The sequence below is a fragment of the Rhinolophus sinicus genome, chromosome 15 (assembly GCF_057876585.1).
Source record: "Rhinolophus sinicus isolate RSI-liver-muscle chromosome 15, RSI-T2T, whole genome shotgun sequence".
Taxonomy (NCBI): Eukaryota; Metazoa; Chordata; class Mammalia; order Chiroptera; family Rhinolophidae; genus Rhinolophus; species Rhinolophus sinicus.
In genome coordinates this window covers 102,326,336-102,341,806 of record NC_142515.1, presented here as the reverse complement: position 1 = coordinate 102,341,806, position 15,471 = coordinate 102,326,336, and the positions used below count along the sequence as shown (strand labels likewise).

General features: G+C 34.3%; 1 protein-coding gene across 3 annotated transcripts in view; it reads left to right on the top strand.

Moving 5' to 3' along the window:
• The window catches only part of GLRA3 (glycine receptor alpha 3), a 150,813-nt gene that overhangs the window by 79,314 nt on the left and 56,028 nt on the right, over window positions 1-15,471 (top strand). For all 3 annotated transcript variants that reach the window (XM_088792540.1, XM_019733097.3, XM_019733096.3), the window contains one exon: window positions 6,664-6,746. In XM_088792540.1, the coding sequence (XP_088648666.1) occupies window positions 6,664-6,746 (83 nt within the window). The remainder of the gene's footprint in view (window positions 1-6,663; window positions 6,747-15,471) is intronic.

Here is a 15,471-nt window from a genome sequence, read left to right as displayed (position 1 = left end):
GTTTCTTTGTTAACAAAAGTTGTGCTAGGGGAAAAAAATCTCGTTCAATTTACAAATGGAGCATCTGTGATGTTTCATGAGAGATCTGGCTTTCCGGCTTGTTTAAAGAAAGAAGCAGAATGTCCTGGCAAACCTGACCTGTTAAACGTATCCACTTGTCTTACTTTCTCCTTAAACCCACTAAAACCAAGAAATTAACTGAATAAGGAATAAAATGACATTAACACACAGGAGGATGAAAGGAATGGGAAAGGAGATAGCGACAAATGAATAACGAAAACATATTTTAGGAAGCTTGAAAATGAATTCAATTGTGAAAACCGACCTAACAGACAGAGATAGCTGAAACCTAAGCCAAAGTGGGGGAACCCAAAAGGAAGAAAATAATATCCTCAAAGTTTTAGAAATTTGAGACAGCTGGGACTTCAGAAAGCGGGGTCTAGAAAAGAGATCAAAGAAAAATAATTAATTTAAACTTTGTAGGAAGAACAGTGAGCCTTCTATTCCTCATTTTCTCGCCCATGTCCTTTAGACAGGGGCTGGCTACCTCTTGGCCTTCTGAACGGAACAGAACACTTTAGAAAGGCTGTGTCAAGAGTTTTAGGAGTAGGGACTCCAGGTACAGCTGGCATCTGTCATTAGGCATCATACTAAGACAATGAGGATCTCATAGACACAGTCAATAGTTTAGTGGTTGCCAGAGGGTAAGGGGGGTGGGGGGTGGGGGGGTGGGAAATGAGGGTAAGGGGGATCGAATATATGGTGATGGAAGGAGAACTGACTCTGGGTGATGAACACACAATGGGATTTATAGATGATGTAATACAGAATTGTACACCTGAAATCTGTAATTTTACTAACAATTGTCACCCCAATAAATTTAATAAAAAAAAGAAAAAAAGAAAATGAGGATCACATGAGGTGTGCACATTAAATGACGATACCCTTGCTCTCCCTAAAATGCTGAACGCCAGACCTAAACTTCTAGTACTGAGCAGTAGTCAGAAGACTACACCTCTGGAAACACCAACTTGCCCAATAGAAAAAAATCTACAGATACTGACATTTGAGAAACCACCAATGAAAACTCTGGGCAGCCGTGTTATCATCCTACAGTTAAGACCATTACTCAAGGAACATCGGCTACTAATTGAGCTCCAAATAGTTTTTAGTCGTTTGTTCTTATATGTAAATAGACATTTCAGGACATCCTATAATATTAAGAATAATAAAAAAGAAGCAGAGGCCAGGAGAAACATGCAGAGAAAATAAAGAAAAGAGAAGAAAATTAAAGAAACAAAAAGAAAAGAATGACTCAAGAGAAAATTCAGGGAAGAGAAAAGACCATAAAAAAAGTATGTTGGACACATAAGACAACTGCATGCATGAAATAAGATACTTCTAGGAAAGGAAAAATGGAGTCATTCAGAGCATAATACGAGCAAATAATAAACCAAAGTGGGGAAAAAAATAGTAGAATATTTGGAAGATAAAGTGAAAAATTCTCCAAAGAAGTAGAGTCAAGATACAAAGAAGTAAAACAAAAAGGTACAAAGAACTAGAAAATAGGAGAGAAATGATACGAAAATCAGAACATCAGCACAGGTTCAACATCTGATCAGAAAGGAATAAAGGAAAAATGAAAGGCGGGGGCGGAGAGAGAGAGAGAGAGAGAGAGAGATTTTCTATGCAAAACAATAAATTGATAGATTATCCGCTGTGTTTAACTACTGAGAGGAACTTTGTAGCTCTGATAGGGAGTTCGTACAATTTAAAATAATAATAGGGAATTGAAATTAAGTGTTTGTTAAAATGAGACAATTATTGACACTAAGAAAAACAAAATGTTATACAACAGCTGTAATTATAGCAAAGTACTAAGTTTAACCATGAGCAATAATTACATAGTCATAACGTGTAAGCACTGACTATTAATTTAGCTATAAATGTTTATATAGCTATCTTTTAAGTGGAGAGCTCAGTGTACATGGAGCATGGTATAAAGAGAAATAAATTCCAATCTTCCCTTGTAGGAAATTAATAGACAATTTCACAAATTTAAAAATCAAGCATAATATTACAGTAATTTAGATATATGAATGTAAATTTTAGATAAATATCTAGTGAAAGGCTACCTCTGAGGAGTTACAAGTGGAAGTAGGGATGGATAGGCCAAAGGCACAATTGTTCTGTTTTTTATATGCTTTATATAACTGTTTGAACCATTAAATGATATACATGAATTATATTGATAATTTTTAAATGAAGTACTTTTAAGTGAGGGTTTTGGAGCCTGACAATGACTCCAGATTTTCAAGTTTGGTATTGATTTTACTCTACTTGTAAAGCTAGCCTATTACTTATTTCATGGGTACTGACTGGGGACACAAGACTCCTGGGTCAGAGACAGAGGAATTTATTACTTAGCGCAGGCAAGCAACACAAGCATCAGCATATTTGCCTTATTTCTCCTTTGTCCTCAAGTCTCATTGGAACAATGCAACAGGCCCAGAGGGATATAACACACACCGTGGGTCTGGGTCACAGCTGTGGAACACGGAGTTGGGGGAATCCACTGCTTTTATAGCAAGATATAAGCAAGCCTTCTCTTTGTCCAGAGGAGCAATGTTATCTCATCTCTCAAAATTAGCAGCTGCATAATCAACCCGAGAAATTGGAAAGGAATAGTTGAGGCCTTGTTGTCTTGATACCCTCAGCAAGAGGTACACTACGGAACAGAAGCGGCCCAAGAAGGGCTGTCTCCCAATCCAGAGCCAAACTCTACAATTTACCACCTGTGATCTCTGGCAAGTTTCTTGTGAAAGTCTCATTTTTCTTATATGCATGATAGTGAAAATATTAATTCTCTTGACCTTGAAAGAATGTATGAAAAGCACCCAGCATAGTGCCAGGCATGGAATAAGCACTAAAGTTGTTAATGTTACCTTTCTAAAAAGAAAACAAAAAAACAACAACAAAACCAAATGAAAAACTAAAACACAAAACCAAAAAAATAGCTTAAATTCTGGTATTTTCCAGAATCCACAAATTAGCCCTGCAAGGGCACTGGCAAGTTGTTTATCTAAGCCTCAGTTTTATCACTTGTAAAATGGGGATAGTAATAGCCTCATCACAAGGTAATGGAAGCACATCCTAGACAGTTAAATCTTATCTACTGCTTACTTTACTATATTAGTAACACATACTAATACCACCAACTTTTCTACTTACGTTACAGAAGTATTGTTACATTAAAAATCAAATAGCAAGAAGACAGTTTATATCAAAAATGTTATGCATAGTGACTTGTCTAAGATCATAATGCAATTTCAGCTTTTACTGAAGCTAAGTATAATCACTCGGAAATTCAGTTGTGAAAAGAATTAAAGTTTACTTGTACAATAATATATTAATTTTTTGAATACAGTCAGGCATTAATTTAGAAATAGGAAAAGCAAACTTATTATTTCAAAAGATGGTGTTTATTCAAGGGAAATCAATTTATAATGCCAGAAAATCTATTATAAGGAGAATTTTGCTTGTGTGTGATTATGTATATTTTTCTGAAGAGGCCATAGTTTATATCAGCTTCCTAAAGGGAGCACCATCCATGCTGAGGTTGCATTGGTGATGGGTTGATTAGCTTTATGATATCTCTATAATCAGACGACAACAAAATTCCAAATTAGAACACTAGTTCTAATCTCCCTTCTAGCGTTCCCACAATTTAATCTCTCCTGAGGTTTACTTACTCTTTGTAGAGTCATTCATAATAAAATACCAAATAACTCAAGTAAATATATTAAAAAAACCTGGGGAAATTCTTTATATTTTCTAAAGTTTAATTACTTTCTCTTATTTCTTCTGGGAGAATTATTTGTGTATATTTTACTTTAAATTTAATAACGATAGGGGATGAAATGTTCTAATAGTGGATAAAATGTTCATTTATTGTGTTACAAAAACATAAAATTTAAAAAGTACATTAATTACAGAACCCATTTTCATGAAAAATGTCCCACTGCCTTTGAAAACAATATACTTAAAACTTAAGAGCATAGAATGTAGAGCTAGACCCTCAGGGGTGCAAATTCAGCAATTTCTGCTTTGTAATGTAAGGTGAGTTAACCTCTCAATTTCCTAATCTCTGAAATAGGGATAATACAGTTTACTTGTCTTATAAATTTGTAGTAAGAATTATATATATATATATGTATATATATATATATATATGTATATATATATATACATTATTTAAAATAATTCCTACCACATAGTAAGCACAATAAATGTATATTACCTATTATGCCATTACAGATAATATTTCAAAGATGAAATTAATTAAGATTCAATTGTTCTTAATAAATTTAGAAATATTAGGAACTAATTAAAATACTTATTTTCATAGCCTAAAATGGAGTCAGAAAACATTTTTTTAAATACTTTAATTAATGATTGAGATAGACACCATACTCTAGGCTATGCTTGCTTGCTTGCTCCAAAATGGGCGACACTTCCATTTTAATGAGGTCAATTGTTTGTCACAGATTATAGTCCTCTTTTTTAACATCAGTACTTCACCAAGCCAAGACTTCTTAGGAGAAAATAAAAAACGTCGTATCTTGTTTATGTGTCTTGTCTCAGAAAGAGAACTTAGTGTCCTCTCTTACACAAGAAAATATTCATTTCCAAAACAGTAGAGTGTGATTAATTGTCTTTTGATTTCATTTTCTTTTGATGTGGTCAGGACAAATTACAATTTATATGTAATGTTTTGATGAAGAAATTCAGTATCACACTCACCAAGCTGACACGTATTTTTTTATCCATATGCTATTAAAGAAGCAATTGTATCATGCCTTAAACAAAAATAAAATGTCAATAAATAAATGTTTTTCAGGATATGATTTATGACAAGAGTTCCACAAACAGTGTTTTTCTTTCCCAAATAATTCCTTTCAAGCACATTTTTTTTTAAAGAATTATGTAATGTCCCTCATTTTATGCCAGAAAAATAGCCAGGATATGAATTTGACATCACACACATGGTGAGAGCCTGGAAAAGATTCTGAGAATGCTATTTACTTCCGTACAAAAGGTCATAGAATTAATTCTTCAAGCCAACATTTGAAACTGGCTGGTCAGAGAGCCTTGGATGTCTGGAAAATTAATGTGCGTATGTTCAAAATGTACTTGTGCATACACCGCTAATAAACCCTTTCACAAGACAGAGAACATTGTGTCCAACTGATTTTTGCAATTGCCTTTTTAAGAGAGAACTTTGCAAATCTACAAGATCATACTTACAGGCTCATTTTACCTAGCTGAGCCAGGAGAAAATTGCTTTTGAAGCATGAATTCTATGCATTATTTTAGTGTGTTATGGAATATGATGTGAATGAATTGTCAAATGATCCTCTGGGAAGCTTAAAAATTCAGCAGCTTCACCTCTGTTCATTTATGTCTCTCAAACTATGTTAATTGGATCTTACCAAGAGTATTCACTGTAAAACATGCATCCTTATAACTTTATGTATATGGTCTGTAAAAAAATGCCATTTTGGAGAATGTGGTTACATTTACTAGGGCTGATGATTATTTTTTGTTAAAACTTAAATTGTTTTTACATGTGATTTAACTCAGTCATCCTATATAATTTTAGGAAGGGAAAGATGGGAAAGTCTGGGGTTGGTAGAATGTATTAGTAATCCTTAATAACTAATATTTATTGAGCGTTTACTGTGTGTCAAGCACTTGTCTAAGCACTTGACATGTATTAACTCATTGTACTGCACACAACATCTCTCCAGAGTAGACACTATTATTATCTTCAGTTTAAAGACGTGAGAACTGAAATTTAGTCAGGTGAAGTAATCTGCCTACTGTCATAAAGTTTAGGTAAACACATCTACCTAGGGTGCTCATTAATACACTGAATTTTACTGGGAATACTTTTAATAAAAGGAGCTGGCTAGAGACTTCTCAGAAAAGAACTTTGTTTGAATAAACTTGGGTTTGTTTGGATCTGGGCCTCCTTTTCTCAGGTCCAGGAACTATAAATTCTGGGTAATCCCTGAAGATGTCTTGCTAATAAAGTATTCCAATAAATAAATACTCCAGAGTGATGAATGATCTGGAATGACAATACACAAATACTTCCTGGAAGGGGGACAAAAATGAGTGGAAGGCTGGTATATACCATCCAAGTCATCTCACTTTGTGTGAAGCCAAATCAGGAGTTTGGTGATCCTGGAATGATGTCACACGTATTCTAGAGGGCTATTTCTTGACCCTGATAAGACCTGGTGACATGTCCTAATCCCACAGCAGGAAACTCCACTCTAATAACTAGACCTCCAGATTCAGATTTTACTCCTCTGCTAAATATTGATGGATGGTTATTGACAACTCGTTCAGTGTAGTTAGAAAGATGACTGAAAGTTACCACTCAGGATTGCTTCTCTGCACCCTGCCTTTCCACATTCAGAATACCGATTCCCTGGATACTCTTGCTTCCTCAAATATGCTGTCCATGTGATTTGGGGGAAGTGTGTCTTTTGGCATTTGGTATTAATTTTATAAAACTCACTCACAAATTTGTTTTTTGAGGGTCTCTTATGGAAATACAGACTTCTTTGAGACATCTACAGCCCTCTCTTTCAGATTGACATTAACGCTTTCCTGCCCAATGGATCTCAAGAATTTTCCAATGGATGTGCAAACATGTATAATGCAACTGGAGAGCTGTAAGTATGAACAGCTTACTTTTTCTGAAGACTTTTTAAAATATAGTAGATATAAACGGTTTTTAATGTATTCTATAGATAATTTATTTTGTAATTTTTTTACCTGACCATTACCCAGTAAGCATAGGAACTTTCACCAGGTGTTGACAGTAGTGTCTACACACACTCTACACTATGATAAAGAAATAAATTGAGGACCTCAGAATAACAGTTTTTAAGCTTGAAAAGCAGATTTATGTCTCTATACAAATCATCAAAGGTAAAAAGATAATAATCATTAAAAACACAGTACCATTTTTTAATTAAGTGCCTACATATATTATTTTGCATATATTATTTCTCATACACATAACCAGGATATCGTTATCTCCATGTTTCTAGGTGTGAAATGGTCATTTTGAGCAATTAAATATTGTGCTCTGACTCATGAGGTTGTAACAACAAACCATCTGACTCCAAAGTCTGTACTTTGAACGATTATGCCGCCCTTCAGCTAATATTTATTCAGAGTGTACTCTGCTGGGTATGTTATTCTGCTATTTCAGGAGAAAAGAAATTTCTCACCCTTTGTCAGAGACTTATCCAAGCTTACAGACATTCCTTTAAATATGTTCTTTCAAAGTGGATCCCTATGCATCTCTGATTAATATCAAAACATAAAAACTTCACGTCCTTCTATTTCTCTGAACTTTTCTATATCATCAACCCTAAATTAATTGGTTTGATTGCTTAAGGCCATACACAAAGTAAGTATTATGTAACATTTTTTCTTGTGGTACTGTTCTATCTGAAACAACAATAAAAGTCTGTTTTCATATATTCCTTGAGGAGTATTTGAAGGTGGATCTTCAGACTTGCGGGCCTCAGAGGCAAGGTTTGTAGTGTGGTGGAGTTGTCACTAGATGGCGTCCCTACTTCATGGGGGACTACAGCCATCCCTGTACGTTGGTTTCTCTTAAAATAAGGAAGTGGAAATGTCCATTTCTCTGATAATAACACCTTCTTGTTAAATTTAAATGAATTACTTTTATAAGTAGTTCTTATAGAGTAAGCATACCCATGGATAAAGTGCTAAATTAAATGAATAGAAAATAAAATAATCTAGTGTTAGTTGGGGGAGCTGTTTAGCAATAAAAATGGAAAGGGGCAGCAAAAGATTCCCAGCAGTGTAGAGTTTTTATCCATACTACAAAGACATTTTGGGGACAGGCTGACTCTGTATCTTGGTTGCAAAATTAGGTTCATGGGAAGGTATTGAGAAAAAAATCATATACAAAATAGTCTAAGAGGAACTCGTGTCCTAATTACTAAAGCAGGAGATGCTGGATATTATCCAATAGACAGTGAGGAGCTGTTCAAGATTTAGGAGGAAGAACATGATTTGGTTAATATTATGCTCTTAAAGAGTCTTTCAACTAAATGAACCAAGGTTATTTAGGAAGTTTTCATAATATTCCAAGATAATGATAGTAGACACTATTATAAAAGAATAAAATTAGGGACAAAGGGGAAATGAAGTAGAAGGTAGAAACGATAGCGGCTGTACTGTATGCGAGCAGCAATTTTATCTTTAGCCTCTTAGACTTTTTTGGCTGTGCCTGAAAATGAAAAAGACATGAAGCAGAGTAATGGGAGAAAGGGATACCAATTTCTTTAATATAAGTTTTATGTAACATGGAATCCGTCATACGGAAATGAAGACTCAAAGGAGTGGCAAAAACTAAATGCTCTTACACTAAGTTGAACAAAGGAAAGCAATTGTGGGGAAGTAACTAAACTATGTGGGGAGGCTCAAGGAAGATAAGAATTATTTTAACAAGATCTGTTTGTAAGAATTCTGTAGACTTTGATTCCCTGTTGAAGAATTTTGTTTGTTTGTTTTCTTTTTTCCTGGTACAGGGAGCACATCTTTCACATGAGAGTTTTTATCTCCTGTTTTAAGGAAGAAAAGGGGGAGATTAGAATGTCCTTGTTGCATCTGCTGTTTTTCATGCCGTTAGTTCAAAATAATCCTTATGTTAAAGTGGCATATTTTGGGGTGGCATATTGTGCCACCCTTCATTCACTTCCATACAAAGTGGATATAAAGGCTCTAGCACCGATGCGTCAGAGCAGGGCTTAGCTAAATAGAATCATATTGAAAATATTGGCAAAGAAAGAAAACCTAGATAAGAAGTAAATACTGATAAATCTAATCTTAATATATTTGAGATTAATATATTAATCTATTAATCTCAATCATAATGTATTAAGATTGATAAATCCAATCTTAATATATTTGCGAAATTTAGGTATAAAGCCAAAGCGAGGAGTTAGAATTGAGGATACACTATTAAAAGCTGTATAGAAAGTGGTTCAAATAATAAGATGAAATTTCTGAAGGATACACTATCCAGAGGGAAACAAATGCACAAAGAACAGACTCTTAAGAAATGCCTACATTTAGAGGGTGTTGGAAAGAATTCCAGTTGTCATAGATGGTAAATTAAAATCAACAGCATTCAATCTCAAAAGAGAACAGACTGGAGATCTGTTTAAAAGTACCAAATGCTGTGAAATGTTTTTTTAAAAGGTGATTGAAAAAGGAGCCATTGTTATTAATGACAAAGACACATGTCATTAGAATGGTGAGGGTCAAATCTGTATTAAAAAGTTTGAAAAGTGCATGATGAGAAAGTGAGAGCAGTGAATAAATCTATTATTCCCTGAATGTTAGTTATTTTTTTATTAAATTTATTGAGGTGACATTGGTTAGTAAAATTATTTAGGTTTCAAGTGTACAATTCTATAATATACAACCTAATCTATACGCGTATATTGCATTGTGTGTTCGTCACCCAAAGTCAAGTCTTACTAAAGAAAAATGAGAAAGAATACCAGGTCTGAGGGATAGCTGGGTCACTGGACTTTTTTTTTTAGAATAAGGAAAGTGTACTGGGCTATTTTGCAGGACGCAAGTGCTGACATAACAAGACCTTTGATTGTTTCTGTCTTTCCCAGAACATTTCCAAATCGAATCAAAAACTCATCTTGGGAAAACAGAGGCTCTTGTCCTCTCCCCCTTGTTTCTTAATTTCTTTATCGGGACTGAGTAGATTGTCTGACATGTCCCTTTCATATTTGAATCATTAAACACTTCCAGCCCTCTTATTAGAAATTAATTTGGCACACAATAGAGATACCGTTTGTTAATCTCCTTTAATATATACTAAAATCCTGTCAAAGCAGAAACTACGGAAGTCAAATTCTTCAAGGTGATTTTTTTAAACTCAATTACCCGCATTTTTTAAAAATAATGGCTTAAAGTGACAAGTTAAAAGATTTAAAAGATTTACTGATATATCCCCTGGCTCAAGGGAAGTAAGACAAAAAATAAACATGTGGGATTACATCAAACTAAAAAGTTTTTTCACAGCAAAGGAAACCATCAATAAAACAAAAAGGGACCCTACTGAATGGGAAAAGATATTTGCCAACGATATATCTGATAAGGGGTTAATATCACAAATTTATAAAAAACTCACTGAACTCAACTCCAAAAAACCAAACAACCCAATTAAAAAATGGGCAGAGGACATGAAGAGACATTTTTCTAAAAAGCACATACAGTTGGCAAACAGATATGAAAAAATGCTCAAACTCACTAATCATTAGAGAAATGCAAATAAAAACCACAATGAGATACAACCTCAACCCAGTCAAAATGGCTATCATCAATAAATCAACAAACAACAAGTGCTGGTGTGGATGTGGAGAAAAGGGAACCCTTGTGCACTATTGGTGGGACTGCAGATTGGTGCAGCCACTATGGAAAACAGTATGGAGGTATCTCAAAAATCTGAAAATGGAACTACCTTATGACCCAGCAATTCCACTCCTAGGTATCTATCCGGAGAAATCCAAAACTCTAATTCAAAAAACTTTATGCACTCGTATGTTTATTGCAGCACTAGACACAATAGCCAAGACATGGAAACAACCAAAATGCCCATCGGTAGATGACTGGATTAAGAAACTGTGGTACATTTATACAATGGAGTATTACGCAGCCATAAAGAAGAAAGAATTTTTACCATTTGCAACAACATGGATGGATTTAGAGAACATTATGTTAAGTGAAATAAGTCAGACAGAGAAAGAAAAATACCATATGATCTCACTTATATGTGGAATCTAAAGAAAAGAATAAGTGAATGAACTAATCAGAAACAGTTTTGGAGACATAGAGGAAAAACTGAGGGTTGCTAGACGGGAAGAGGGGTGGAGATAAGGGGGAAGGTGAGGGGATTAGAAAACAGTCAGTAACCACAAGATGGCCACGGGGTTTTGAAAATCAATTTGGGGAATGTAATCAATAATGTTATAAAGATTTTGTAGGGTATCCGATGGACACTTGTCTCATTAGGGAAACCACCTCAGGGATGATGTAGATGCCTGATCACTGCACTGTACACCTGAAGCTGAAGCTGAACAATAATGAATGTCAACTACAAGTTTGTATATATATATATATACACACACACATATATATGTATATATATATGTATGTACTTATAAGAAGCAGAGTACAGCGTTAGGAATAGAGACAGTGGAAATGTAATGGCTCTATGCAATTTCAGAGGGATAGTGGATGGGGGAGGGGGGTTCACACAGTGTGAGGGATGTAAAAGATAAACATCTAAGTAAAAAAAAAGTTTCCAATTAAATATTTTGCATATCTCCTTTGGAACACCTATTTATCTGTAGATATGAAAAAATGAAATTAGAATGTCTAAAGCAATGTTTTAAATGATAATCAACATTATTTAAAAAAAAAAGATTTAAAAGAATTTAATCTACTGGGAAGCAAGAGCTTTCAGGAACCTAGTGTCGATTTGAATGAATTCTGACTGCAAAGTGAGAAAAAGAAAATACTGAATAAGGTTGAGAGGTGTGAAAAATAAGCAAAAATTAAGCAAAATTTAAAGGCAAAGATTTTAATGCTTTGTGATGATCCAACTTTCTTAAATTCAATAAATGTTCAATAGTGTATGTCAATGGTCAGGACTGTTCTGAGTGACCTGGGGAATGTTCATTCATTTAAGCATCAACTGAGAAATATCTATCAAATACCTAATATATGCCATGTAATATTTTGGGTGACAAAACAATAAATAAAACACAAAAGTCCCTGTTTTGAAGGACATCCAGAACTAGTCGAGAAGTTAGTTATGCAAATATAAAAATTCTATTAAAGATGATAAAAATATGTTAATGGCATACTGTTAGCACAAAGGAGAAAGTGACCAAGAGAACAGGACTAAGAGTGGATAAATAACTTATAAAATCATTTTGTCTCCACTAGCAAATCACGCCACACCCCCAAAAGTGTACATTCATGACTTGGATTTAAAACGCTGGATGATACAAATTCCTACTGTAGGGAAAAGAAAGTTACTGGGAAGAGGCATGCAGCGAGAATCAGAGGAAGTTTCATGATAGAAATTGATGGAAAAACAAAAACAAATATGAGCTAAGGATAACATCGAAGAATAAAAATGGATTAAATAACTTGGAAACCAGAACTGAAAAATACTAATTCATCAAACGGAATGTGAGAAAGGAAAAAAATAGAATAAATTAAAATATGGTACATATGAAGCACAGAAAGAGCAAAAATAGTTCTCCATATTACCATAATTAAAACAAATGCAGAGGGTTGAATTTACACATTAAAATAAAGAAATTCTCAAAGTAGATGCTAACAAATATTAAGATACAACAATATGTTGTCAACTAAAAACTTTTGTAAAACACCATGCAAAAAACTTGGGAAGAAAAAGATAGAAAAATCCATATCAAAGAAATGTGTCTAAAAAGTCAAGGACAATAATTTCAATATTAGAAAAAAATTACAGGAAAAAAAATCATAAAACAAACACTTGAGTAACACGCTGGTAAAGAAACGATGTGTAAATAAGCTATAATGATTATGGAAACGTCTTTCATATAACTTCCAAATATGTAAAACAAAAGCAGGCAGAACTATGATTAAAAAAAAAAATAGATAAATCAATAGCTTACTTGAAAGTACAGGTACAGGGCCAGCCCGGTGGCTCAGGTGGTTAGAGTTCCATACTCCTAACTCCAAAGGCTGCTGGTTCGATTCCCACATGGGCCAGTGGGCTCTCAATCACAAGGTTGCTGGTTCAACTCCTCAAGTTCCGCAAGGGATGGTGGGCTCCGCCCCCTGCAACTAAGATTGAACAAAGCACCTTGAGCTGAGCTGCCACTGAGCTCCTGGATGGTTCAGTTGGTCGGAGTGCATCCTCTCAACCACTAGGTTGCCGGTTTGACTCCCGCAAGGGATGGTGGGCTGTGCCCCCTGCAACTAGCAACAGCAACTGGACCTGGACCTGGAGCTGAGCTGCACCCTCCACAACTAAGACTGAAAGGACAACAACTTGAAGCTGAACGGCACCCTCCACAACTAAGATTGAAAGGACAACAACTTGACTTGGAAAAAAGGCCTGGAAATACACACTGTTCCCCAATAAAGTCCTGTTCCCCTTCCCCAATAAAATCTGTAAAAAAAAAAAAAAAAAAAGAAAAAGGAAGCACAGGTACAAATATTTGAACAAAACAATTTAGTAATTTATAGATAGAGAGAAAACTCGTAGTTTCACTTGTTTTTAGCATACAAGAACATTTATAAAAATTATGTTGTAAGCCAAAAAGGAAGCTTTAATAAATAAGAATCAACACATGATGGAATGTGATCTCTGACTAAAATGCAATGTAATCAATAGCAACATAAAATCACTATAAATTACTATATATTAACATAAATTATACATTACTATACAATAATGTATCTGGAAGTTAACAGCACATACTAAATTACTATTTAAGAAAAAAATAAAGAAAAACATGGTACTAAATGACAATGAAAGCACTAAGTATCAAAATTTTTGATACACTGCTAAAGCAGTGTTTTGTACTAAAAATATTGAACTATGCTTTCCTTTCAAGAAGACCAAAAAAGAATAACAATAATCAAACAATCAGATAAAAACCCAAAGCTGGTACTTTGAAAAGTGTAAGAACCTAGACACACCACTGGAGAAACTCTTCAAGGAGAAAAAAAAAAAATTAGGTTGCATGTGAAAAATACAGAGTGAAGAGATGGAAATAATAGTAGAGGTGCCAGATTAAAAACAATAAAAGAAAAACCTGAGCAACTCTCTCTTCTCCAGTCATAGTCAGTTATCTGGCCTTAGAAAAGAGTATCAGGCAAAAGCTTTATTTGAATAAGGGAATGAAAAGTAATCCACCTAGATAGCTAAGTTCGTCATTAATTCATGAGAAGTTCAAAAAGTTGAGACAATAATGAGGAAAACAGAACACTTGGAAGAAGACTTTTTCAATGACTTGCATGAGTTAAGCATAAAGATGATTCTGCCAAGATTTTCCCCAACTGTGAGGACTGAATGTTGCTTCATTTATCCACATTAGAAGAGAGCGGGTGACTTAGGGAAAAAGTGGCTCAGAAGCTGACTTTTGCTTAAACATGTTGTTTATTGTGAAAATACATTATTTAATTATAAATTTATTTTAGATTATGGGATATTTTGCAGTGGCTTACATTAGGAATGGTTGTGTAAATATAGAGAAATAAAGTTAGAAATATTGCTTGAAGACAAGAATAGAAGTGAGAATTCTGAATATGGTATTACAGATGGAGACCAAAAGAGAGCAAAAGAAAGACAACATCTCCGAGTTTAAGAAAAATGGGGACAGAAGGAAAGAGTAAAATGGAGAAAGATAATGAAAAACTCTTTGTGGCATTTTAACAACATGTTTCCTTAGAGGCTATTTGGCAAATATGATTAAGCTGGTTTATTCATGGAGTGCAGATTCATATAGCGCTTACACTGAATTTCAAAAAAATTGGAAAACCAAATTACTTTTTTCAATGCTTAAGTATAAGTAAAAATTTATTAGCGGCAATTCGAGTGGTGTTTATCACGATGATCTATTCTGCTGCCATTTAAAATCAAAATGAAATAACCACAGTAAAATTGAAACTTAGATTAACCTAGAAAGCTAAATCTCATCACTGAGAATTCCACTGAAGCCAAAGGAGAAAATGTGGCCTTATTTATATGTTCCAAGTTCAGACATTTCCCTTATCAAATCTCTAAAGGCCTGCTCCACAGTGTGCTTTATCTTCAAATCTCAACAGAGTTTTACCCGACTGCTTTTATGAAAGTTAGAGTTTCAACATACCATTTATTCCCCGGGTCTAGGACATCCTTTATTCAACAAAAGAATTCTGGAATAAATACTGTGAATGCTTGCTTTTGGGTGTAAAGAGATGGTGTTAGTTGCATTGATTTCTCATTCCTTCTAATACTCAATTTTTATGCTCAAGTTCAGCCTGAAAATATAGGCCAATTACCATAACTATGTGCAGCTCAGCAGAAGCTTAATAAAATGTCAATAAAAATATTAAATATTAACTTATATATGCTACGGAGAGAATTCTGCAATGGAGCCAAGCTTTCCATGACATGCTTTACTTAATTTTTTAAATAGTGTGTAATTTTCTTGTGCAATTGCTTTTGGTAGTATGTAAAACTGAGAGATGTTTCTAGAGAAGATAAGCTAGTTATTAAAGTGATCACTAACCTATCTTCTCAGAACTAAATTGTTATTAGTTTACTGACATTTAGGAGCCACTGCA